Below are 26,760 nucleotides of genomic sequence, written 5' to 3' on the forward strand. Positions count from 1 at the left end.
GTCTCTCTTCCTCCACTCCTTGTCTAGGGGGCTGAATGGTCAGCTCTAGCCTCTGCCAAAGGACATCTGCTATTCTTCCACCTTGAAGGCTACCTTCTGACCCTGCTGAGGCATTTCCTCCTGCATAGTTCACTCCTTTCCCTCTGCTGGGAATACAGCACCCACATCATATATTTCATGTCCCTTTGGAGACGTTCCCATATCACATGTTTCCAGAGACACCACCCACATGATGCCTCTTGGAAGATATTTCAACATGTGTCTCACATAGCACTGAACACTCCTCCCCATCACATGTCTCACTTCCTTGTGCCTTTTGCATGTTGAAAAGGAGTCCAGGTATTGTTGTTGCTCGTACTTAGAAATCTTTGAAAAGCCCCCAAATAAACTATTCAGAAGGAGCAAGTGCTTTCCATTTCTAAGCATGTCTCAGTAAAACTGGCTTTCATTTCTCCAGGGCTGAGCTTGGCTCATACAAGAGAAAGGCTATCAGCTCCCAGGGACAGGTCTACAAATGCCCAACCTGGAAATTGGTTCTAGACTCCCTTATTTCAAAGCTCCAAGAAGAGTTCGGTGTGGGGACAGTGGGCCCTAAGCCAATCCTAGTCACGCTGGCACCAGTCATAGTATCTAAATGCCAAGGCTCCCTGAGGCAGGCTGTCAGTGTTCCAGGGGTTGGAAATGTGGCCTCGTTCTACTTAGATGAACCAAATGGTGAACCAAATATAAGGTGTGAGTCAAAAAGGAAGATTGTGAGCCTTCACAATGAGAAAGAGGAGGCAAAATGACTCATGTTGGCATTATGATGTAGGAAAAGGGGGCTGGCTTCTAAGTCAGAACTTAGTGCCTACATGACTCCTGTGGGGAAAATGATTTCATTCTTCTGGCTTCAGTTTTTTCATCTGCAAAATGGAGTTGGGTTAGATCATCTCTAAGGTCATCTTTCAGTTCTAAATCCTGAGATACTATTCATTCAACATTTCTTCCTTCATTCAACAGTGTGCAGAGCACTGTCCCTGGTATTGGGGGAACCTACAAAATTTAGACAATTTTGGTCCTTGCTCTCAGGAGTTTACAGCCTAATAGGGATACATAAAAATAAAAGCTGGTACATATATATATATATATATATATACACATACATACATATATATACATGTATATATATATATATCTCACAATATTATACCATAAGAACATTAAAAATGGGCAGAACAAAGTGCTACATGAGATGAGGGGTGAAGATAATTATCAGCCAGGAGGATAAAGAAAGTACAAACTTCATTAAGATAGCATTTGAGCTGAAGTTTTGGAAGATGGCAGGATTCAACAGGCAAACAGGAGGAAGATATTCCAGGCACAGGGAACAATGACAGCAAAGACACAGAAGTATGAAAGCGGTGAGCGGCCGGGGTGGGGGGATGTTTGGGAGATAGAGGGTCAACCAGTTAGGCTGAAGCAAAGAGTTAATGGAGGGGAGTGATATAGAATAAAGCTGAAAAGTTAGGGTAGCCCCAAATTGTGTAGAGAGGCTTAACGGCCAGGCAAAGGATATTGAATTTCACCAAGAAAACAATAAGGAACCACTGAAGATATTTGAACAGAGGAAAAATATGACTGTCTCTATTCATAAAAAAAATATTATTCTGGCAGCAGTATGGAGAAAGTGAAGGTAGGAGTAGCCATTAGGAAGATATTGAAATAATCTAGGTAGGTGGTAATGGATGTCTGTACAAGGGTGGGAGTAAAGAGGAAAGGACTTCAGAGCAGGTTTCTATCATATTAGGTAACTGATTGGACATGAGAGGGGAGAAATATAGGGAGTCACAGACAACTCCAAAGTTGTGGATGTGGAAGACAAGAATAGTAGTGCCACAAACAGAAATAGAAATAACCAAATCAGTAGAAGTATCTGTCCTCTGATTCAGGGGCCGAGCCCTGGTGTGGGGTAGACAGGCATAGGTTCCTGTCTTTGAATGAGAGAAAGAGACAGAGAGAGACAGATAGACAGAGAGAGAGACAGAGACAGAGAAAGACAGAGATAGAGAGACAGAGAGACAGAGAAACAGAGACAGACACAGAGATACAAAGACAAAGAGACAGAGGCACACACAGAGCCAGAGAGAGCCAGAGACACAGAGAAATCTAGCTGCTTCAGAGAAACACAGAAAGCTCTTTCCACATGCTGAGGTCATGTGTCCTTAGCAGAAGGACAATTGGTCATGGGGAGTAATCAAATCCAAAGAGGAGAGAAAGGGATGGCAAAGAACCAAGGAAAGCCTAACTCAGCCAGCAGAGAGGGGAGGGAAATTCTGGAAAGCAACAAAGAAGTGTTCTTCCCTGGCATTCTGGAATACATTAGGGAGAAAGGCAAATGATGGGTATGTTTGTCCAGAGAGGTGTGAGAACAGCTTGGTTGTAGGAGTGACGGAGGCAAATATACCTCATAAATTTGAAATATCGCCAAGAAATCAAGCAAAACAAGACATAACAATATGTTACCCCCCAAAATGCCCTGGGGAGCCCATGTGATGAGCATCTAGTGAGGGCAAATATTATCATCCCCATTAGATAGAAGAAGAAATAGGCTCAGGGAGATAATGTTGTATCGTGGGGGAATCACCAAATGTAGAGCTGGAAAGACCTTAGAGATCACCTAGACCAGAGCTTCTTAATTTGAGTTTCTGGATAGATTTCAGGGGGTGCATAAACTTGGATGGGAAATATACATATAGAGATATGCGTATCTCTCAATATGCATGTATATATCTTTATTTCCACTGACCTTTTGTTTCCTTTGTAATCCCCATGTATTTTATGTATTTGAAAACATTATTCTGATATTCTGAGAAAGGGTTTACCAAAGGGTCAATGGGTCCATAGCACAAGAAAAGATAACTCCTGCCCTAGTTGGACTTTTCCTTTTAGGAAGGCATTGAATGTGGCCTAGAGGGGAAACTGTGACTTGCCCAAGATTACACAGCTAGTAAGTGCCAGAGCCTGGTCTCCAACCCAGGGCTCCTGTACCCCAGCCCAGAGCTCTTCACATTACCCTTCCTTGACTCCCGTTCTTTGCATCCCATAGCAGGTGCTCCCATAGCAGGTGCTTGGTAGGTGTGCAGTGTGTGAAGGCTGAACTCCTCTCTGACTGAAGAAGTTTGCCTGTCTAGGCAAGTGCAGCCAAACCCTGCCCAGATATCAAGATGCCAATCAGGAGAAGCTCTCCCACCTCCTCCCACCTGCCTCTGGGGAATCTGAAGCTGCCCTGAGAACTGCATCCTCTGCTGAGTTAACTCCCTCCAATGAGGGAAAGGGATAGGGCCTTGGCTCAGAGCAGGAGCCCTGAGGCCAAGTGGCACAATTACTTCTCTCTCTGGTTTCCCTTTCAGTAGTTAAGCTGCTCCCACAACACAGGACCTACTTTAAGTTGTCCTTGCTGGGCACCACAAACACAATGGAGCTACTTTCTCCCCAATCTGCCTGCTTTGGACGTGTATTATCTCTGACTCCAAATCTACCACCTGACTGACTGATGGCTGACAGTCACAGCAGCAGGAACAGGTGGGAACAGGGTGGCCTTGAGAGAATGGCAGCAAGACCCTTGTGCAGAGGAGCTGCCCCAAGTCTTGAAAGATAATCATTGCTGACATTTACATAGTGTTTCACATTACCCTATCAGGTCCCTACGGGAACCATATAAGGAAGCCATTTCCACTGCAGCTTTAAGACTTGCAAAGCATGTTCCCTTTGAGTAAGTGGTGAAAGGATTATCATCCCCATTTTAGAGAAACCAAGACGCAGGTGAAGTGGTTTGCTCAGCATCTTGCAGCAAAATAGGAAGTGATCGCCACTCATGGGGTCTCCTTTCTATAAATAGGGACCATAGGATTTTGAGTTGGAAGGGTCCAGGAGACCACATCTAAGCCTCCCTCTGCCATATCACAGATGAGGAAAAGGGCCTGAGAAGTTAGGTATTTTGCTCACACAGATAATAAGTGACACCTACAGAAAAGTACAGTATGAACAACAAAGAGAAGAGAGCAGGGAGGCCCCTTGTTAAAGGATTCCTGGGTGGTAAATTTAAACTACTAACTTAAGGTTGAGCAGTGGGCTTTAGCCAGGGCACGTCCATAGCAAGAAATGCCTTTAACCAGCTGCCTGTACAAACTAAATTATATCTTATGGATAAAAGAATCTAGCCTACCAATCAAATGATAGCCTAGGAAAAACTGAAACTTTCTGCAATTCAGAATGTGGACTGTGACTTAGAAAAGACCTTCTTGATATACAGGGTTAAGCAGTAGCAAGATGTAATGGAAAGAACCCATACCACAGGAAGGTGAAAGAAAGGTCCCATACATACCAAACTATTCCTAGCAGCCTCTTTTTTTTTGTGCTGAGCAGAAACCTGGAAACAAGGTGAATACCCATCAACTGGGGAATGGCTAAACAAATTGTGGCATATAAATGTGCTGGAACAGCTGTTAAAAAAATAATGAATCCAGGGTAACTAGGTGGCACAGTGGACAGAACATGTGCCTTAGAGTCAGGAGGACCTGAGTTCAAATGCAGACCTCAGACACTTACTAGTTGTGTGACTCTGGGCAAGTCACTGTGCAAAACAAAAGCAAAACAAAAAAAACATGAATATGAGGAATTGAAAGAAACATAGGAAGACTTGTAAGATCTGATACTGACTAAAGTAAACAGGACCAGGAAACCAATAGACAAAATGTGTCTATGTGTGTGAAAATAAGATTAAAACAAATTAATTATAACAATCAAAACTGACTCTAGAGAAGAGATAAGGAAATGCATGGATATAATTTCCTGGGAGAGGTGGGGAACTATGGAGATGGAATGCTACCTATTCGGTCAAGTAGTGGTCATTGTGTTGGTTGTTTTAATTGTTCTTATTCTTCAGTAAAAGGAAAGGTTGGCATGGGATGAGGAAAGGAATTCATCCAAAAATTATTGTAATGTGAAAACAAAAAGGTAATTAAGACTAAAGAAAATAAAAGATGAAATGGGATAAACACAGGACTCTGAGTCAGAAGACCTGGGTCTGAATCCCCCGTGACATAAACCATGTATCCTTTTTAAGAACACGGGCTTTAGAGATGGCAAGGAATTAGTGGTTATCTAGGAAGGAGGAGATACCTCCTGGTCTTCTTATCACCAATGCTTTTGCCTGCCAACGTTTGGCAGCCCAACCAAGATCCATTCTTGCAAGAGGTGGGGGAAGGACTTTGGCAAGGAAGAGCTGCCTGCTGGGCAGGATTGAGGGTCAGGGCTAAGTGACACTGTTAAGCAAGCATCTCTTTTCTCCTCAGCTTGCCAGGGAATCTCCCGAGGGTTAGTAACAGCTGAACCATGGCCATTTCTGTCGGCATTGGGAAATTTCTATCCCACACCTCTCTGACCATTCTGAAGGTTTCTAGACACACCAAGGTCTCACAAGTTTCCTCAAACAGAAGATGCCTTTGGTTCCATGAACTATCAAAATGCTTAAAGTCAAGTATCTAAGGAAAGCTTCTGAAGTTCCTCCGTGGGCTATTCTGTCTCTTGGCCAATCACCAAGCATTAACTAAGTGCTTCTTCTGTGTCAGGAGGCACTGTGCTAAATGCAGGAATGAGCTCAGTAGAGTAGAGTGCAAAGAACACTGGGTTTTGAGGTAGGGAAGGAACTGAGTAGAAATCCAATCTTCCCTATGTGAGACTTTGGGCAAGTCACTTAACTCCCACAGACCTCAGTTTCCTTAACTGTAAAATGAAGGAGCTAGATTAGATCATTCTCTAAAGTCCCTTCCAGCTCTCAATCTGATGTTCCATAGAACCAGGATTGGGCTGCACTGGATTGCTATCAACCCAAAGATGTCAGGCAGAGATAGGAGGGAAAGTGATAAAATGCATTGACATTTGCTCCCCCCACCATGTCAAAGGATTTAGAACTAGGAGGGGCCATATATCAGGTTCAAACCTTTTACTTTTCAGAGAAACTGAGGCTCAGAGTGGTAAAACTTGCCCAATGTCACCTTTAAGGACAGTTGCAGGGCTGGGATTAGGACTAAGTTTTCCTGATTCCCACCCTATTACCTCTTCTCTCTATTGCTTGGTTCCAATTAACAAGATTTTGTTTGACTGCTAGTAAATCACTTAATCCCACTGGGCCTAATTCATCTCTGCTAAAATAAGGGGGCTGGATTTGATGATCTCTAATCCTTAGCGTTGCCAATCTTTTATCATTTCACCATTCCATTGTCTTGGTCCTCAACCAGGGATAATACAAGGTTCTATAAAGTGCCCAGGTATATGCTATTGGTCAATGAGAAACCATGGGCATGACCTTTGACTCTGATCAAGGAATGTCACTAATGCTTTCTTTCTTCAGGGCTAACAGTCTAACCTGGGAGCCTCTGAGGCTCTTGAGAAATGTTTGCTGAATGCAGTTGTCTGCAGATGTCCATAGAGAGCTCATAAAATACAGACTAACAAGCAAGCTGACACTAATCATCATTTAACTTACCCTAGAAACTCAGAGCTGGAAGAGAACAGAGCCATTTGTGAAAATCCTGGCCGATTCCCTCCTAGCAGGTACTTAACATGGAACACACTAGCCCACAAAGCAACCCATTTCAGTTGTTCACCAACAGATTAAAATGTCCAATCTTCCTCCTATTACCTCTCCCTCTTCCCTCCACCCCCACCTTTGGCTTTTTTCTGCCTTCTAGGGCCATACAGAACAAATAAGCTTCCATATGAAAATCTTAGAACTGGAGAGAGCTTCAGGTGTCATTCATATGTCCTGTTTCCTCTGAGACCCCTCATGCCTCTCCTTTTGGGTCAGCAAGAGATCTGATGAAATCTTAATTCTTTCTCAAACAGGCTCAGTTATACCCTCTGAGACACCCTCAGCAAAAGGCCAGGGCCAAAGGGGACCTTTTTTTGTGTGTGTTTTGTTTTGGTTTTTTGGTGAGGCAATTGGGGTTACGTGACTTGCCCAGCACAGCTAGTAAGTGTCAAGGGTCTGAGGCTGGATTTGAACTCAGGTCCTCCTAAATCCAGGGTCAGTGCTCCATCCACTGCGCCACCTAGCTGTCTCCATAAGGGACAGTTTTAAGGGCAGGAATAGCGTAGCAAAAGGGTGAGAATAGCATGTCTTGTCAGCCAAGCTGACCAGAAACACCTTCATGGGCAATTCTTAAACACTTAACTTTATTCTAGTTTTCCTGATCTGAAGATTAAAAATAAATCAGACCATATCACTCACCCTGGATAGGATGATTACAAGGGGAAGAGAACAAGCTTTAACCACCTACTATGTGCCAGGCACTGTACTGGGTGCTTTTACCAATATCATCTCATTCTCATTAAAGGAATGACACAGGAAGGAGCAGGCTAATACTCACAAAGTCAGCTGTAGTTCAAGCACCTTAAGTGAGGGAGGAAGAAACAAAGGCAAGAATCAAGAATTTTCATTTTTTTAGTTTACTTTAATTCTATTGTTTACACACACAATCCACTGTGCATATAACAACGTCAAGAGCCATTTGTTAAATACAATCTGGTACTCAGACTATAACAGATGTGCCTAGAGAATAAAGCTCCCAAGGGAATGAATCTCAGTACCGGAAGTTAAAACAACGATATGGTTTTGTGACCCTAGACACCCTGGGAAGGCTCTTTCTCAGCACCTCATGACAACATTTACCATTCAACACACACAACAAGGCTGAGTTTGGAACATGAAGCAGACACAAAATGGCATCCAATTGCAGTACAGGAGATATAACTCTTGCTCTTCCCCCAAATGATGGTCTGATTTCTTCTACCACATCTTCTCGACAACTATAGGTGGAAAGGGACCCCTGGGAGGAGGGGACCACCTTGGGGGTCCAATAGACTGAATTTTTTTAAAGGCTGCCTGAGGCAGCTTTGTTCTTGCTTGGCAGAAGTGCAACATAAGGGGTCACCAGCCCAGCAGATCTGGGAAAAGGGACCATTGAAGAAGGAAACTTAACCAAGCAAGATACGAGCTTTCGACTCCAAAGCTATTGAAGAGCACTTAATAAATATTTTTTGAATGCTGAAGCTAGATGTCCTATGTTTCAGCCTACAAGAGGACAAATGTGTTGTTTGTTCCCCCATAAAAATGATTGTGACTGAAGATACAGGGGGTGGGGGTTGGGAAGACTATAACCCATACAGGAGAACCAATATTTCCTGCTGTCTTGAACTTAATACGCATAACCAACTCTCACAACTGACAGTGACTAAGACAGTGAACCCAAACCAGACCAAGAGAATGAGAAAAACATTCCAAAATTTAAGTCTTACAAACAAATTTCCTGAGTAATAAAGTGTTTTTGAGACAGTCACCTAGAGATGTTGAAGTCTGAACCTCAGAAACATTTCTCAGTTTCAGGTAGCAGAAAAAGTGGGAGGTCCCTTTGACAAAACCGGTTGGTCTAGATCTCACAAAGGGAACTGGATTACTGTCACAGCCCGTCAAGTCCTTCGGACACATCTAACACACAATGCTATTTGCCTCGAAAGTCCCACTAGCCAGAGTGGGTGTAATTACATGTGTTATTTCATTCATTAACGATTAGCCTGATGCTTTGAGGCAGGAACACATAACTTAAATATATCTTTACAGGAGATTGGCAGCCACTGCTTTCTAGGGCTCATCATAAAAGCTTGAGCTATGGCAGTAAAGTGTAGTGTTTATTACTTAATACTATTATTGAGGTTAGAATTGAGGATAAAGTAGCTTCTTATGACTGGTTTTGTTCGAATGACTAGCAGAGTTAATGAGGCCCCCATGGGTGAAGATGACCAAGAAATTACAAGTTCTGGATGTACAACCCTTCTCCACCAGGAAGAGGTGACAATATTGCTACCAAACAACAAGGTTGGAATCTGATCTGGAGAAAATGAGTTTTAACAATACACACAGGGGCGGCTAGGTGGCACAGTGGATAAAGCACCGGCCCTGGATTCAGGAGGACCTGAGCTCAAATCCAGCCTCAGACACTTGACACTTACTACCTGTGTGACCCTGGGCAAGTCACTTAACCCCCCATTGCCCCGCCAAAAAAAAAAAACAAACCAATACAGACAAAGGGGCAGCTAGGTGGCACAGTGGATAAAGCATCAGCCCTGGAGTCAGAAGGAACTCAGTTCAAATCCAACCTCAGACACCTGACACTTACTAGCTGTGTGACTCTAGGTAAGTCGCTTAACTCTCATTGCCCTGAAAAAAAAAAAAAACCACACCACAAAAACAAAAACAAAACAAAACAAAAAAACAATACAGACAGAATGGGAGTATGGGGGCAAAGCTTTGAAACATACAGTGTCTAAGTTGAAAGGGACTTCAGAACACGGACTAATAAAACAGACTTTTAGAGCAGGAAGAAACCTTAGAATATTAACTATTACAGCTAGAAAAAAGTGGCAGAACACAAAACAAGAAGGTGGCATGATGTAGGGGAAAGAGCAAAGGATTTGAAATCAGAGAAGTTAGATATCCCCATTTGTAAAATGAGGGATCCTCACAGGGTCATGAGAAAAGTACTTTGTAAACCTTAAAATGCTATGTTAGTTACCATTGTTATAACCACCATCATTTACTGTTGTTGTCATTCTTGTTATTAAGCACATAGAATGTCAGTGCCAGAAAGGTTCTCAGAGAGAACTGATTCAAATTTATACTGATAAATGGTCAAAGGATATGAACTGGCAGTTTCCAGAGGAAGAAATCTAAATTTTTAATAACCATATGAAAAAATGCTCTAAAACACTAATAATTGGAGAAATTAGAGAAATAATGAAAATGCAACATAAAACAAACTCAAGTTTCATCTCAAACCCACAGGATTGGTCAAGTTGACAAAAATGGAAAATGACAAATTTGCTGGAGGGGCTGTGGGAAAACAGGTACATTAATGCATTGTTTGGTAGAGCTGTGAACTGGTCTAGTCATTCTGGAAAACAATTTGGAACTAGGCCTAAAAAGCATTAAACTGTATATGCTCTTTGACCCAGAAATTCTGCTAATGTGTCTATACCCCAAAGAGGTCAAAGAAAGAAGAAAAGAACCCATATATACAAAAAATATTTATAGTAGCTCTTTTTTTTGTGTGTGTGTGTAATGAATTAGAAACTGAGGGGGTACCCATCAACTGGGGAATGGCTGAATAAATTATGGCATATGTTTGTGATCTAATACTATTGTGCTATGAGAAATGATGAAGGGGATGGTTTTAGAGAAATCTGGAAAGGCTTTTATGAACTGATGCATAGTAAAATGAGCAGAACCAGGAGAAAAATTTATAGAGTAATAGCAATATCATAAAGATAAAAAATTGTAAAAAGTGTAGAAACTCTTATCAACAAAATGACCAATCACAATTCCAAAATGAAACATGCTATCCATCTCTTGCTAGAGAAGTACTTTGAACTCAGTACAGATTGAGACTTATTTTTTTTTTGGACACAGCTAATGTGGGAAGTTGTTTTGCTTGACTATACAGGTTTGTAACATGTTTGTTTTGTTTTTCTGGCTTTCTTAGTTGGAAGAAGGGCTAGGTGGAGGTAGCAGGATGAAAATGTAGATCTGAAAATAAAATTTAACTGAAGACCAAAAAAAGGCTCATAGAGCTCTATTCTAAATCCTTGTTTTACAGATGAGGAAATTGAGGCCCAAAGAAGGAAAGGATTTGCCAAAGGTCACAAAACTAGCTAGTGGAGGAACCAGGACTAGAAGGCAAGTCTCCTAGTTAGGATGTTTTTTAAACGAACTGGCTTCTTGCCACTACTCATAATGGCAATACTGCCTTTGAGCACTAAAGAGCATATCATGATTTTTTTTTCCCAAAACAGAAAATATCAAGACAATGGCAGCCCAATTTGTGTGTTTTTTACCCAATAAAGGTACTCTCTATATCACTGAGTGATATTCAGGAAAATGAAATATTAGTACTAAGACTAATTCTGGCAAGATCATCTTGAATCAGCTAATAAACCTCGTAAAATTGTTACCTTCTATTCCCTACAGTTTTTTGAGCTGCAACTTATTTAACATCACAAACCACAATTTTTGGTTTTTCAAAAGTCAGTTAGTGCTCAAGGGCAAAAAAGGGGAAAAAAGACAAGAAAGAAAACAATTTAAATATATAACAAAATACATGACTGGGGGGTGTAAACCTTAAGAACTGTCATTTAAGGTTTTAACCAACCACCCAGTTACTGCCAGCAACCATATAGAATTTACTCGAAGAAACAAGCATTCTCATAGTTTCAACAAAATACAAATGGACAATTACTCACTTTTAGTGAGTGCACAAAGTTATCTAATACTTTTGTCTTTAAGGCACTCCAGTTTAAAAGGCAGTCAATCAGAATCTGGCTGCAATATTTACAGTTAACTGAAGAAATGTAAATATTACAAGATTGCTTTTCCAGGCTTTTTCCCCCCATGGGCAAGATCCTAGCCTGAAAAACTTATGCAAAGAGTATTCAAGGCAAACATTTAAATAATATTAAGGGTCACTCAAATGAAAAGACAATTGGCAGCTAGGAGACAGCAGAAGATAAAGACGATTCTGGGGCCCTTAATCTTGCTTGCATATAGGCATAACTAGCCCTTGGACATGTATCTTAGTCCTGGTCCTCAAAAGACCAAGGAAGTCCCAGGTGAAGGTCAGAGGAAGCCCAGGCCAATCTGGTTAAACAGTACAATTCATGCTCAGAGATACTGTCCCTATATCAAATGATCCCAGACAGCTTCTTTTGTGGGATTGTAAGCTGCTTTTCATCTCTTCCTTGCTGTGAGACTGTCAAGTGTCACACATTTGCCAAGAACAAGACAGGGACGAACTCATTCCACAAGGGCCACTCTCCAGCCCCATCCTTGTTAAAACTGTCAAGTGAGATTGGATCGATAATTGAGCAAAGATACCTAATCAAAATAAATGAAGATAGATTAACCTTCTTGTCCCTCCCTAATCTTTCTTTTTATTTCTTGTAACTATCTTGCTTCAAATTCAGACTGGAGCCCTGGGGAGGAAGTCCAGGAGAAAAGGGTTTCAAGTACCAAAACCCATATGTTCCATACCAGCCCACCAAGCCAAACAGGGTACCGAACACTTTCTGGGACAGGTCATGGAAATAAACAGCAGTGCAAAGGAACATCCAAACCCAGATATATGCCAAGCAGCCCAAGGCAACGACCAAGGAGGTGAGAGTGAAGTGCAGGCTGTGGTTCTTGTCCATCTTGATCTCTTGCAGAACAGCCATCTCCTCCACAATGACCAGAGCACAGTAGGTCAGAAGGAAGGAGTGGCCAGAGATGTCAAAGCCATGCCAAAAACCGCCCCCTTTTCGGCATTCCTCCTTGCTGTTATACTCTTTTCGGATACTTTCCAGGGCAGGTGATTTGTAGCAGCTGCCGGTGTAGTGCTCAACGTGCAAGAAGACGGTTGTGCTGACATACCAGATCGCTGTCCCCACCAGCAGTGTGCACAGCCGCCTGAGGACCACACCAGCCTTCCCTGTCACATGATAGTTGGTGAGGGCAATGAAAGGCAGGAGGAGGATGAAGGTCCAGCCCCAGGCCACTTTGACAAAATACCTGGCAGAGGGAAAAGCAGAAACAGAGGGATGAAAAAGGAAACAAAATAGAGCTAGTAATCCAAGTTTTTCAACTCAGAACTGTAGAATGTCAGAGCTAGGAAGGATTTTAGAGATCATTTAATCCATCTACACCCAGCCCTCTTTTTCTTTACAGATGGGGAAACTGAGACTCAGGGAGGTGGTTTCTTGTCCAAAGTCACATAGCTACCGAGTGATATAGATGATACAAATTCTGAGTCTACCACTTGCCAGCAATTCATTTTACTAATCTGAGTTCCTATTTTCCCTTTTATAAAGTAGGGATAACAATATTTTGTTACCTACCTGATGGAGTTGTCGTGAGAATGAAATAAGAACGTAGAAAAGACAAAACCCTCTAAACTGGGACTCAGGGGACATGGGTTCAGACACTGACTATGACACTAGGATTGGAGATTTAGAATCGTAAGGGAACACAGGGATCATCAGGCCCACCTCTCTCATTTTAAGAGGAGAGCACTGAGGTGAAGTGACTTGCCCAAGACCAAACAACTAAGAAGGGTCAGAGGCAGGAACTGAACCCAGGTCTTTCAAATCTCAAGTCCAGCATTCAACCTCTACGCTGTCCTGTCTCACCTAGTATAACTATGGGCAAATCACCTTTCTTCTCTGAGGGTCAATTTCCTCATGTGATAATATTACTTGTACCTTACCAGAAAATACTTGGTTAAGAGGCTAGGTAAATGTGAATTGTTATAATTAAATACAAAAGGCACGATGTAAATCGTAAAGTGCTTTAGAAATGTTACCTGCTACAATTATTTTCATCATCATTATTTCCATTATACCATACATCCTTCTCTAAGTAAAAAGCAGAAATGGAACTGGTTAAATACTCTCTGACTTTGTCAACAGCACCTAAGACATAGAAAAGATCTGTTGAATTAGGATCAGTCCCAGGGGAATCCCATTCATCTCACTAGTCACAGCAAAAGTTTGGAACAAAGTAGCAGAAGTAAAGTATCTCCCTAAAACAACAAGGAATTGTCATCTCACTGGCAATATTCAGGAAAGGATACAGCAGATGGCCCCCTTTCCCTAGCAAGGCTGTCAACCCAAGGGCCAAACTGACTGGGAATGTGTTACCATTTCTAATCAACCCCTTGCACAATCTATTCTTAGACTAGTTTCTCAGGGTGGATGTGTAATCCAAGGGCACAAGATCAACTAAGGCCGGGACCCAACTAGCCACAAAGGTTTTCGACATTGCCCAAGACATAGAAGGCCCAGGCCAATCATCACTACATGCCAAAGTTCCGGGGCTGATTAATGAGCACTGATACCTGCTTGGTGCAAAGAATTTGGCTCTCGGCAGAAGCTAGAGAGAAATCCTGAAAACCAAAGAAACAAACGGTTGTTGCAGCAGGTCTCCGGTGCTGCCCCACAAGGTTTGTTCCGTTGGGAGACTTTGCCCAAAGCCAGGCCCACGAACGAAGGAGAATGAACTTTAGAGCGGGTGACTAAGGTTTCAGGATAATCCAGGGGAAAGTTCACTTGGGCCAGACTGGCCAGACCCTGAGGGGTCTCAGTTAACCTAGATTCAGGCACTGCACAATCACATGCCCTCTTCTCTTAGAGGTTATCACCAATAATCACTGATCCCCGGACCAACGTGTTCAAACCCTTCATTTTATGGAGCAGGAAACTGGCCCACATCCAGGAGAAGAGACTTGCCCTAACGGTAAGCAAACAGTGACATATCGTCACGATAGTGAGGGGTGGCGGTGGAGGTCACCAAAATACTCAATTTCCTTCCACACCCAGTTAGGGATTTAGAGTCGGAAGACCTGGGTTCTAATCCGAGCTCTGCTTGGATGATCCTGGGGAAGTCATTTCCCCTCCCTGGGCCTCAGTTCCTCATCTGAAAAAGGTGGAACCTAAAGGAGACGATCTCTCAAGTCCCTTCCAGCTCGAGGGCCAATGACCTACAGTAGCCGGGGACCCCGGGCTTCCGCCGTTCTCACCTACGAACCCAGGCCCCCTCCTAGTCCCAGCATGATCAGGTCTGAGCTTCGCTATCGCCTCACAACCCCACCTACCACTCGACATCTTCACCTGGCTCTCAGGTCGCGATAGACACCCCCAGCCCCACCCTCAGAAAGGGCGCTCCGGGATGGCCCGACCCATCCTCATGCACTTCCCAGTCGGGAGACCTCCCTTGGCTTGATCTGTAGCGACAGACGGCCTCGGTCGCGACCCAACCAAAGGCGAAGACCACACTCACACGTTAAAGATGTTGCGCTTGTTGCTGAGGTAGCTCGCAGGCAGCGGGGAGAACTCCTTGACAAGGGAGCCGCCCAGCATGAAGGCGAGCAACGCCCAAGGCAGGTAGCGCCGCACAGGCGCCCGCACTAGCGTAGTGCGGAGGAACCAGGCGCAACGCTCCAGGTACTCCATGCTGGCCACCATCCCCGTCCCGACCGGGGATCACTACTTATTCTGCACCCTCTCGGCCACCGTCCCGGAGGCCCCGCCCCTCGCCCTCGCCAAAGCCGTCCTCTCCTCTTACGCAAGCGTGCACCAGCCCCGCCCTCTCTGTTTCCTCTACTCCGTCCGTCCTCCCCTCCACGCCCTCCAGCTCAGAGGCCCCGCCTCTAGGCCGCCCGGGAGGCCACTGCGCAGCCGCACAAATTCCCTTCTCCTAGAACACCTTCCACCGTCCGGTCTCCTCGCGGAGGAGAGCAAAAGTAGTTCGAATCCTAACTCTGCCCTATGTGCTGAGCTCGAGGTGCCGCTGAAATTGGCTCACGTTGGGTATTGAAGCTTGGAAAAGGACATACAAAGCCCTATCAGTGAAAACTTCTGGGAGAGTGAGCAAAATTCCGAGCTGAGAGGCAGGATGCTGCTTACCTCCTACCTGCAAACCTAGCCCCCAGCATACTTAACGCTTTGTCTCCTTGGTTGTCCCCCACAGCCGTCCTGGAAGGAATCCCTGCCTTGATGTGTAAAGGAGGGCGAGTTCCCAGAAACCCTATGCTGATGGGCACCCTGAGGCACTGGGGGATGCGACCTCTCCCCCTCCCGAACCCTTCTCCTCCGGCCCCACCCCCAGCCCACCCCCTGCGGGAGCTGAGCCTGTATTCCGCAAATAGGTTCGGATCAGAGCTAGAGACAGATCTATGCTGGGTCTTAGGTGGCAAGGACCGGGTATGATTTAAGAGACTCTCTGCCTGCGCTCCCCTCCCCCCCAAAATTCTCTGTGTCTCTTTCTCTACCTCTCTGTCTCTGTCTTTCTCTCTCTTTTTCTGTCTCTTTGTGTCTGTCTCTCTCCTATCTCTCTCTCTCCCTCTTTCTCTCTCTGCCCTCACCTGGGGTCTAACCTGAATAAGGATTTAGAAGACTAAATCTCACCTACCTGTGCCTGAGGAAGACTTGAAAAGAGGCTAATGCTCTCCCATTAACACAGATTCTGTATCGTATAGATTAGTGGAGGACAGAGGCATTCTAGACAATTCAAACATCAAAGTCTGTTGACTAATCAGATAAGATCTTAGAGTTTAAAGCTGAAAGGTACCTATGGACTCCTTAATTTGTTTTGTTTTGTTTGGTGGTATGTGTGGATTTATTCTGTCTAGGGAACTCTGGGTTTGGAAACTCCCTCCACTGATCCAGATTAGCCACTTATCTCTAATTTTTTGGTTTATGGAATTGCCTGGGCACATTGAGACAAGCCCAGGATCACATGTGTTAGAGACAAGACTTGACTAACCTTCCTGACACGCCTTCTTTTTCTATTTATCTTTAATTTAAATATTTTATTCTGTACTTTAATGCCAAAATAGATTTTTCCATGCACACAGCAGAACACAGAAATTATTTACGACATTGAATCTCTATTACATATTGCTTTTTTAAAAAAAAGTATACAATGATGGACTAGAGGCAGCAAACCAGCTGAAGTCTCTCAATATTCATCTCTAAACAACTTTGAAATAACTTATTAAATCAAATCTTGAAGTAGTGGAGTTAAGGCAGGTCAGGGTAAGACATGTTTCTGGCCTAAGAAAAAATTAGGAAAGCTGCAAGAGAGGTCTGAGACACCTGGATAATGGCCTGCCTGGAGCATACACTTGTGGCAACAGCAGATGACAAAACAACAAAACAAATGACAAAAAAAGAACACGACAATAAAAAGCTATTATGGTGTCAGGGGAGCTTAAGACACAAACTCAGAAGAAAACAATAATGCAAAAATAGCTACAACCAAAACCTCAAAGAAAAATACTAATTTGACACAAGCCAAATCAGAATTTCTGGAAGAGTTAAAGAAAGATCAGAGTGATAAAAGAAAAATTGGGAAATTAAATGAGAGCAATGTAAGAAATCATGAAAAGAAAACAGTTTGGTAAAAGAGGCACAAAAAAGAAAACTCCTTAAGAAAAAAAATTGGCCAAATTTTGGGGAGGGGGGGAGAAAGGCACACAATCTCACTGAAGAAAATAATTCCTTAAAAAACAGAATTGGGCAAGTGGAAGCTAATGACTCCATAAGACATCAGAAACAATAAAACAAAGTCAGATGAGTGAAAAAATAGGAAAAAAATGTGAACTATCTCATCAGAAAAACAACTAACCAGGGAGATAGATCAAGAAGAGATAATTTAAGAATCATTAGACTATCTGAAAGTCATTATCAAGCAAGAACCTAGACATCATATTTCAAGAAATTATAAAGGAAATATTCCCTGATAGGCCCCAGAGGGCAAAATAGAAATTGAAAGAGTCCTCCAATCAACTCCTGAAAGAGATTCATAAAGTAAAACTCCCAAAAATATTATATACAAATTCCAGAGCTCTGGGTTCAAGGAGAAATATTGCAAGCAGCCAGAAACAAACCATTCCAGTATCATAGATCCACACAAGATTTAGCAGCTTCCATGTTAAAGAAGCAGAGATCTTGGAATATCACATTCTGGATGTCAAAAAAGCCAGGATTACAACAAAGAATCACCCACCCAGCAAAACTGAGTAGAATCCTTCAGGAGAAAAGATGGATATTTAATGAAATAAAAGAAATACCGGAGATGAATAGAAAATTTGACATTCAAACATGACTCATGGGACATATTAAAAGGTAAACATGAAAGGGAAGTCATAAGGGACTCAATTAGGTAAAAGTGTTAACATTCCTATATGGAAATATAATACACGTAACTCCTGAGGGCAGTTAAAAGGAGTTTATATAAACATAGGGCATGGGAGTAAGTAAATTATATTGGAATGATCTCCAAAAGAAATGAAGGGGTGAGAAAAAGAGATGCACTGGGAGAAGGGGGAAGGGAGAGGTAAAATGTGGAAATTTTTTTCACATAAAAGTGGCACATAAGGAAGAGCTTTTACAGTAGAGGGGAAAGTCAGGAGGGTAACAATTCTTGAACTTCATTCTCATCAGAATTGGTTAAATATAAATATATATTATATAATATATAATATATACATATATATACACACATACATGTATGAATGTATGTATACATACACACACAGTTCTGTGTAGATATCTATCTTACCCACCAGGGAACTAGGAAAAGAAGGGAATGGGGGGGGGGTATAAAAGGGAGGGCAAATTAAATGAGGTAGTGGTTAAAAGCAAAATAGACTTTTGAGGAGAGAAAGGATGAAAAGAAAGAGAGAAGAATAAACAGAAGAAAGTGGGATGAAAGGAAAAACACAGTAATCATAACTGTTAATGTGAATGGGATGAGCTCACCCATAAAATGGAAATGGATAGCAGAATGGATTAGAAACCAAAACGTTGTTTAAAAACAATTAGATTAGATTAGAAAAAATATGTTGTTTACAAGAGACACAAATGACACAGACACACAGATTTAAAATAAAGGGCTGGAGTATAATATGAATTATATTAATAACATAATAATATAAATTATATTATTCAAATAAAAAGGCAGGCATAGCAATCATGATCTCAGAAGAAAAAAAGCAAAACTAGACCTAATTAAAAGAGAGAACAATTTACGATGAAATAATATTTTTTAAATATATGGCAAGTTTCTCTGATAAAGGCCTCATTTCTCAAATATATAGAGAAGTGAGTGAATTTTTTTTTAAAATAGCCATTCCTAAATTGATAAATGGTCAAAAGATATGACCAGGAAATATTTTCTGTGTTGGGGGGTTTTATTTTTTTGCATCAACCTCCAATGGAACATTCAAGCTAGTATGGCAAGTGACACCTTTCAGAGAGCTTATTTCAGAATCCACATGTAAAATTGAACCCTTAAAAGCTGCCCTCTACCCAGAAAGTTGTTGTGGACTAGGTTGGGTAAGGCTGCAAGGAAGTCAGGGTCACACACAGCACTGTGTAGCAGGAGGTACAATAGTACAGTGAGAGTATGTTGAATATAGTATCATAACAAAGAGGTCCATCTGGAAATGGAAACAGGGTGAAATACTGCCATCTTGGTAAGGGAAGTTCAGAAAAGAAGACTAAGAACCAGAACCAAGGAATCAAGACCCAAAGGAGTCAATCCCAGCAGGAAATTAGGCTTGTTGTTTTGGTATATTGTGTACCCAGGGCTCTGTGGTTCTCAGACAGTTAGTTCTTACCCCAATTGCTGGAAAACTTTCACAGAGCCTGATCCTCCTTAGTTTGTGTTGGCAGTTGATCCTTTTTATGTTTCTCTTGAGTCTTATATTTGAAAGTTAAATTTTCTATTCAGCTCAGGTCTTTTCATCAAGAATGCCTGAAAGTCCTCTCTTTCCTTGAATTCCCATCCCCCCTCCCGGAGGATTATATTCAGTTTTGCTGGGTTGATGATTCTTAGTTGCAATCCCAATTCCTTTGCCCTCTAAAATATCATATTCCAAGCCCTCTGATTCTTTAATGTAGAAGCTGCTAAATCTTTTGTTATCCTGACTGTGGCTCCACAATACTTAAATTGTTTCTTTGTGGCTGCTTGCAATATTTTCTCCTTGACCTGGGAGCTCTGGAACTTGGCTATAATATTCCTAAGAGTTTTCCTTTTGGGCTCTCTTTCAGAAGGTGATTGGTGGATTCTTTCAATTTTTATGGGATGAGGGAAAATAGGTACACTAATGAATTATTGGTGGAGTTGTGAACTGATCCAACCATTCTGGAAAACAATTTGGAACTATGCCCAAAGGGTTATCTAACCATACATACCCTTTGACCCAGAAATACTACTACTAAGTCAGTATCCCAAAGAGATCAAAGATAAAGGAAAATTACCTATATGTACAAAAATATTTATATCAGCTCTTTTTGTGGTGGCAAAGAAAATTGGAAATCAAAGGGAGGTTCATCAATTGAGGAATAGCTCAACAAATTGTGGCATATGATTGTGATGGAGTACTATTGTACCATAAGAAATGACAGATGGGGGAGGCGGGTTTCAGAAAAATATGGCAAGATCTATATGAATTTCTGCAAAATGAAGTGAAGAGAACTAGGAGGTCATTGTACACAATGACAGCAATGTTGTAATGATGATCAACTGTGAAAGACTTGGCTACTCTGATCAATACATGATCCAAAAAATTCCAAAGGATTCATGATGAAAAAAATGCTATCCACCTCCAGAAAGAGAATTTATGAACTCTGAGTGCAAATTTAAGAATCATTTTTTCACTGTTTTTATAGTTTTGTTTTTGCAATATGGCTAATATGGAAATGTATTTTGCATGATTTCACATGTATAATTGCTATTATGTTGCTTGCCTTCTCAGTAAATGGGGGAGGGAGGATGGAAAGGAGGAGGGAAAGAATTTGGAATTCAAAATTTTAAAAGAAAAGAATATTTAAAATAATAAGAAAGTTTTACAGTATATAATATATTCCATGTTACTTTCAAAACTGTCCTGCTTGTCAGTTCTTCTGAATTTATGTTCTCTTCTGTGGATTCTTAAAATGCTTTAATGCCCCTCCTTTTAAAGCATCACTATTGCTATGCCTCCACCTTCTCCCATCTATTCCCTCAAAAACCAAGAGAAAAGGAGAGAAACCCTTATCATGAAAAGGTACAATCAAGCTTAATTAATATATACAGTGGTGAGGTCCAAAAATGTATGTGTCTGCATCTTGATTCCATCCCTGATCCAACAGGAAATGGTTAACATACTTCATTATAAGTCCTCTATGATTGGTCATTATTTTGATTAGAATTTTAAAATTTTTTGAAGTTCTTTTTCTTTACAATGTTCTTCTGGTACTCACTTTACTCTTCATTAACCCAAGATTTTCAGAAACCACGTATTTTTAAAAACTCTTAAAGTGCAGTAAACATCAATATACTGTGACTTGTTTAGCCATTCCCCAGTTGATGGACATCCCCTATCATTTCTTTGATTTTAGGGTGTTATCTTTTAATTCCCCTTCAAGATCAGGAAGTTTGTTTTGTTCAAAAAACTAAAAATTCCCTCCGTGGCATTATCCTCCCTCTTATACCTCTCCTCCCTACTCCCCATCCCAAATTCTCACTTGTTTCTGTATTGTTTAATTTACTTCTAAACCAAACTTTCATATGTGAGTGTGTTCCTCCAAACTTCCTTTCTCAATTCAGATAAGAGAGGTCCATCTGGTGGCTTTTACTTCACTCCTTCCTATGTGTTTATATACTCTTCTTATACAATCCAATTATACTCCCTTCTTTCTTCTTTCTACACTACTAAATAAATTCCTTTAACCCTCCTTTCTCTTTCATCTTTTAAAACCTCAAAAATGAACCAACCCCCTAACGCTCAGCCTCTATTTTTCTTTTTTAACTCTCTTATTCCTTTTGAAGACATAAAAGTTCTAATACAGGGATTGACAGACTTTTTCTTCAAAGGTCCAGATGATCAATATTGTAGGATTTGGGAGTCAAGAGACAATATAAGGATTATGTAGGTACTCATGTAACAAAAGAGAACAATTTTTTCCACAAATTATTTACTGATAACATTCAAAATATGATAAAAACAATAATTTAGAAGAGGATACAGGTTTACTAATGAGAAGAACATTACACTTTTTGGGGAGATAACATTTTGCTTATTTTGGTATTCAAATTTAGTGGTCTGTATCATCAAAATTGATTGCACATATTAATCTGTTAATGCTGATCTGTAATGAGATTTTATTTGTTTCATCTTTGAAACTGTCTTTCACATAGATAGGTACTACCAAATTCTGAGATCAACCTATGACCCTATGATTTTAATTGAGCTGAAAGGCTAATAGTATTAAACAAATTTATTCTCTGGAATAATTTTTTCAGCTACTGCAATGAAACACAATTTAATTAACTCACCACACTAAACTTTCTTTACTTGGCTAGCAAATGAAACAGTCAGAAATTTACTTTGGTTGTAGCCTCATTTTCATTTTTAAAGCTTTGTCAAGAGGTTCTGTTAATGATGAGACATTCCTTTTACAATTTTCTAATTTTTCTGACCATTGCTTTCCTATGCATTGGGAATATTTAATGGTAACATATATTGTATTCTTTTAAAAATACACACGAAGATTGCACAGCTATAGTTCATAGCCTAATAAACACAATGTTTTGCCATTTTTTGGGGGGGGCAGGGCAATGGGGGTTAAGTGACTTGCCCAGGGTCACACAGCTAGTACGTGTTAAGTGCCTGAGGCCGGATTTGAACTCAGGTCCTCCTGAATCCAGGGCCAGTGCTTTATCCACTACACCACCTAGATGCCCCTGCCATATTTTTTAATATCAAAATAATCTACATTCCACTGTACCTTAAAAGCTCAATATTCAAATTCCATTTTTCTTTTCTTGTTTTGATCTGATGTGTATGCATTGGTGGTGGTAGTAGTAAAGCAGTAATAAGCACAACACTCAAAATTCTGTTGAGGAATAACTGCATCACTACAGTTTGTAGTGTACCAAGTAGCAGTGTGAAACATTGAGAGAACCATTCTTTGTCACCACTACTCAATTCAGCCCTCCTCTTGTGAAAGCAGTTATAGACAATACATTGACAAATGAACATGCTGTATTCCAATAAGGGGCAGCTAGGTGGCAGTGGGTAGAGTGTCAGGAAAACTCTTCATAAATTAAAATCTGACCTCAGACACTTACTAACTGTGTGACCCCGGGCAAGTCACTTAACCCTGTTTACCTCAGTTCCTCATGAGTAAAATGAACTGGAGAAGGAAATGGCAAGCCATTCCAGTATCTCTGCCAAGAAAACTCCAAATGGGATTATGAAGAGTCAGGCATGACTGAAACAAGTGAACAGCAAACATATTCCAATAAAATTTTATTTATGGATACTGAAATTTGAATTTCTTATCATTTTAATTTTTCATGAATTATTATTCTTTTAATTTTTCCAACCAATTAAAAATATAAAAGGCATTCTTAGCTAATAGGCCATACAAAAACAGGTGGTGGGCCAAGTTTGGCCCATGGGCCACAGTTTGCCAACTCCTGTTTTAAAGATACAATTGTTTCTTCTTTTCCTATTAGAATTTAGTACTACCTCATCATATGGCCCCTTCCAATGACTCAAATAAAATTACCTTTCTAAGTTTTTCTTGACTCTTATGTTTGTTTTACTCAGCTCTGGCTTTTTGATAAGAAATTTTTGAAAGTTCTATTTTCCATTAAAAGTCCATTTTCAGGGGCAGCTAGGTGGTGCAGTGGATAAAGCACTGGCCCTGGATTCAGGAGGACCCGGGTTCAAATCTGACCTCAGACACTTGACACTTACTAGCTGTGTGACCCTGGGCAAGTCACTTAACCCTCATGCTCCACAAAAAGTCTCTTTTCATCCCCTCATGCCCATGTGGATTATATTCTGTTTTTCAGGGTAAGGTACTCTGGTTATAAACATATATCTTCTGCCTTATGGAATATAATAATCTAAGGTCTCTTCTTATTTATAGTAGAAGTTAACAGGTCCTGTGTGATCCTGACCATTTCTTAACACTTGAATTACTTCCTTCTCTATGCTTGTAGTATTTTTAGTTTGATGTGAGAGTTTTAGATTTTGGCTACAAAATTACTAATATTTTTTAAATTGTTTTCCCTAGGAAGTGATTGAGGGATTCTTGTTTTCTTTACTTTGCCATCTGATTCTAATGGGCAGCTAGGTGGGTGGTACAGTAGATAAAGCTACTAATCAGGAAGATTCAGATTCATAAGTTCAAATTTGGCCTCAGATACTTACTAGCTGTGTGACCCTGGGCAAGTCACTTAACCCTGTTTCCCACAGTTTCCTCATGTGTAAAATGAGCTGGAGTAAGAAATGGCAAGTAATTCTAGTATCTGCCAAGAAAATTCCAAATGGGGTTACAAAGAGTTGGAGATAATTGAAACAACTAAAAAACCAACTGGTTCTAATATATCTGGCCCAGTTTTATTTGTGATTTCTTGAAATAGAGAGTCCATACTTTATTTTTAAAACGTTTCTCAGGGATTCCAATGATTCTTAAGTAACCTATAATTGTACTGTTTCAAGTTCAGTTTTTTTTAATATCAGATATTTTACCTTTTCTTCTATTTTTTTAGTCTTTTGATTTTTGTTCTAATATTTCTTTCTGTCTCATGGGTAAGATTTACCCTTTTCTCTTCTAAGCTATCTATTCTTCTTCCAGTTTTTTTTCCTCCAGAGCTTTCATTTCATTTTTTTATCTCTTGCTTCATTTCTTTTAGATATTCATGGAGTTCATTCATGGTATAAAAAATACACTTTTCCTTTGAATACTAACTGTGTTAATCTCACCTTCTTTGTGGGAACCACTAGATTTGCATGTTTTTTTTTTTGCATATTCCCGTTACCATCTCTGTTAGAATGTAAATGCATTAAAACATTAAAAATTAAAATTAAAAAAGAATGTAAACGCATTGTGAATAGGAATTGTCTCATTCTTTGCCTTGTACCCCGAGTCTAATACAAGCATAAAACATAATCAGAATCACTTAATAAGTGATTGTTGACTTGACTTGTTTGTGAAATTGGTTTTGTCTACTATGATGGATGCAGTTTTTTGGCTTCCTTTCAGATTCTGCATCATGTTTCTGGGGACCAATTTCCAGATACTAAATAACCACAACAACTGGTACTTCCATAGCATTTTATGGTTCAAAAAGCTCTTTCACATCTGTGATTTCATTTGTTGTTCATATGGCCCTATAAGGGGGTTAAGGTAAGACTCATTATTCCAATTTTAAAGATAAGGAAACAGATCCAGTGATACAGTGGATAAAGCACTAGGCTTGGAGTCAGTAAGACTTAAGTTCAAATCTGATCTCAGGGACAGCTAGGTGGCACAGTGGATAAAAATCACTGTCCCTGGATTCAGGAGGACCTGAGTTCAAATCCGGCCTCCAGACACTTGACATTTAATAGCTGTGTGACCCTGGGCAAGTCACTTAACCGTCATTGCCCCGCCCCCCCCCCCAAAAATCAGACCTCAGACATTAATTAGATGTGGGGCAAGTCACTTAGTTTCTGTTTCGCTCAGTTTCCTCAGCCGTAAAATGAAGGAAATAGCACCTACCTCAAAAGGTTGTGAGGATCAAGTGAGATAATATTTGTCAAAGTGCTTAGCACAGTGCCTGGAACATAGGAGGTGCTATATAAATATATATTCTCTTCTCTTACTCCCTGTCACACTCTCACACAGTTAGTAAATGGCAGATAGGAACCTAGGCCCTCTAAGTCCTGGTTCTGAAAAGTTATATAATAATTTCTTATATGTATAGAATTAAAAAGCATTAAGGTCTCAGTAATTAAATCAATATTCAAAGCTTTGTGGAACAGAAATATAAATGAACGAAATATGGTCTCTGACCTCAAAGAGCTTACATTCTAGTGAGGAAAATAAGCTATATACATATGTAACTATAATATGAGGTAGAATGATGAGTGTAAGGGGAGTATAAGCAACACACTCTGAGATTCCCAAGGGGGAAAGGAGAGAAGAAGAGGAGGAGGAAGAGAGTGAAGTAGTGAAAAGGAAAATGAGGGAGGGAAAGGAAGAGACAGAGGCATACACAGAGAAAGAGAGATGACCTCCAACTGGAGGGATCCTAGAAGACTTCAAAGAGGAAATATATGTTATAGGAGATCTAGGATATTTATAGTTACATATGTAATATGTAATGACTAATATGTAATATTAATAGTTGACACAAATAGCATTTTACATCTGTCGGAGGCAGTTAGGTGGCCTGGTGGATAGAGAATTGTATCTGAAGTCAGGAAGACATGAGCTGAAATCCACCTTCCGATATTTACTAGCAAATCACTTAACCTCTGTCTGCCTCAGTTTCCTCATCTGTAAAATGGAGATAATAATAGCACCTACCTCCCAGAGTTGTTGTGAGGACCAAATGAGATAACATTGATAAAGTGCTTTGTAAGCCTTAAATCCCTATATAAATGCAAGCTGCTGTTGTTACTACTACTATCATACATCATTTGAGTCTTTCAACAGCCATGTGAAACAAGCATGACAGGGAAAGGCAATGTAACATGTAATGGGATGAGTCCTAGACTGGGATTCCAGCCAAATCAATTCTAGTCTGGGCTCTGCCATTAGCTTGCTCTTTGGGCAATTCAATTCCCCTCTTTGGGCATCATCCCCATATAGACTTGAGGATGTCTTTGAGGTCCTTTCATGCTCACTACAACAGAAAGAGCATAGAATTTGGAGTCAGACAACCTTGAGTAACAATTCAGTCTCTGCTACTGAGTAGGGGGTGGGAGGGAGATCACAATTAAGTGACAGGCAGTAACAGCAACATTGTGTGATGAACTATGGGGGCTAACTTGGCTCTTCTCAGTAGTGCAACAATCCAAAACAGTTTCAAAGTACTCATGATAGAAAGTGTTCTCAACATCCAGAAAAAAGAACTCTGGATTATGAATGCAGATTGAACCATACTGTTTCTAGTTTTGGACTGTTTTTTCCCTTCTTTTTTGAGGTTTTTCCCTTGTGCTCTGATTCTTCTTTCATAAGATGACTAATGTAGAAATATGTTTAATGTGATTGTACATATACAACCTACATCAGACTGCTTTCTGTCTTGGGGAGGAGGGAGGGAAGGGAGGGTGGGAGAAAAAATTTGGAGCTAAAAATCCTGTG

General features: G+C 40.7%; 2 protein-coding genes across 2 annotated transcripts in view; one reads left to right on the forward strand and one right to left on the reverse strand.

Annotated features, from left to right (window-relative positions):
* Positions 1-10,262: 10,262 nt before the first annotated feature.
* On the reverse strand, positions 10,263-15,143 carry FITM2 (fat storage inducing transmembrane protein 2). The gene is made up of 2 exons (XM_043986319.1): positions 14,903-15,143; positions 10,263-12,637 (listed from the first exon to the last, which is right to left on the reverse strand). Exons 1-2 carry the CDS (start codon positions 15,085-15,087, stop codon positions 12,022-12,024), a joined length of 801 nt encoding a protein of 266 aa, XP_043842254.1. The 5' UTR covers positions 15,088-15,143; the 3' UTR covers positions 10,263-12,021.
* R3HDML (R3H domain containing like) overlaps positions 14,166-26,760 on the forward strand; it is a 53,272-nt gene continuing 40,677 nt past the window's right edge. Inside the window, exon 1 of the mRNA XM_043986321.1 lies at positions 14,166-14,359. The gene's annotated coding sequence lies outside the window, so the exon portion shown is untranslated. The remainder of the gene's footprint in view (positions 14,360-26,760) is intronic.

This window comes from Dromiciops gliroides, chromosome 2 (genome assembly GCF_019393635.1).
Source record: "Dromiciops gliroides isolate mDroGli1 chromosome 2, mDroGli1.pri, whole genome shotgun sequence".
In the NCBI taxonomy this organism is placed as follows: Eukaryota; Metazoa; Chordata; class Mammalia; order Microbiotheria; family Microbiotheriidae; genus Dromiciops; species Dromiciops gliroides.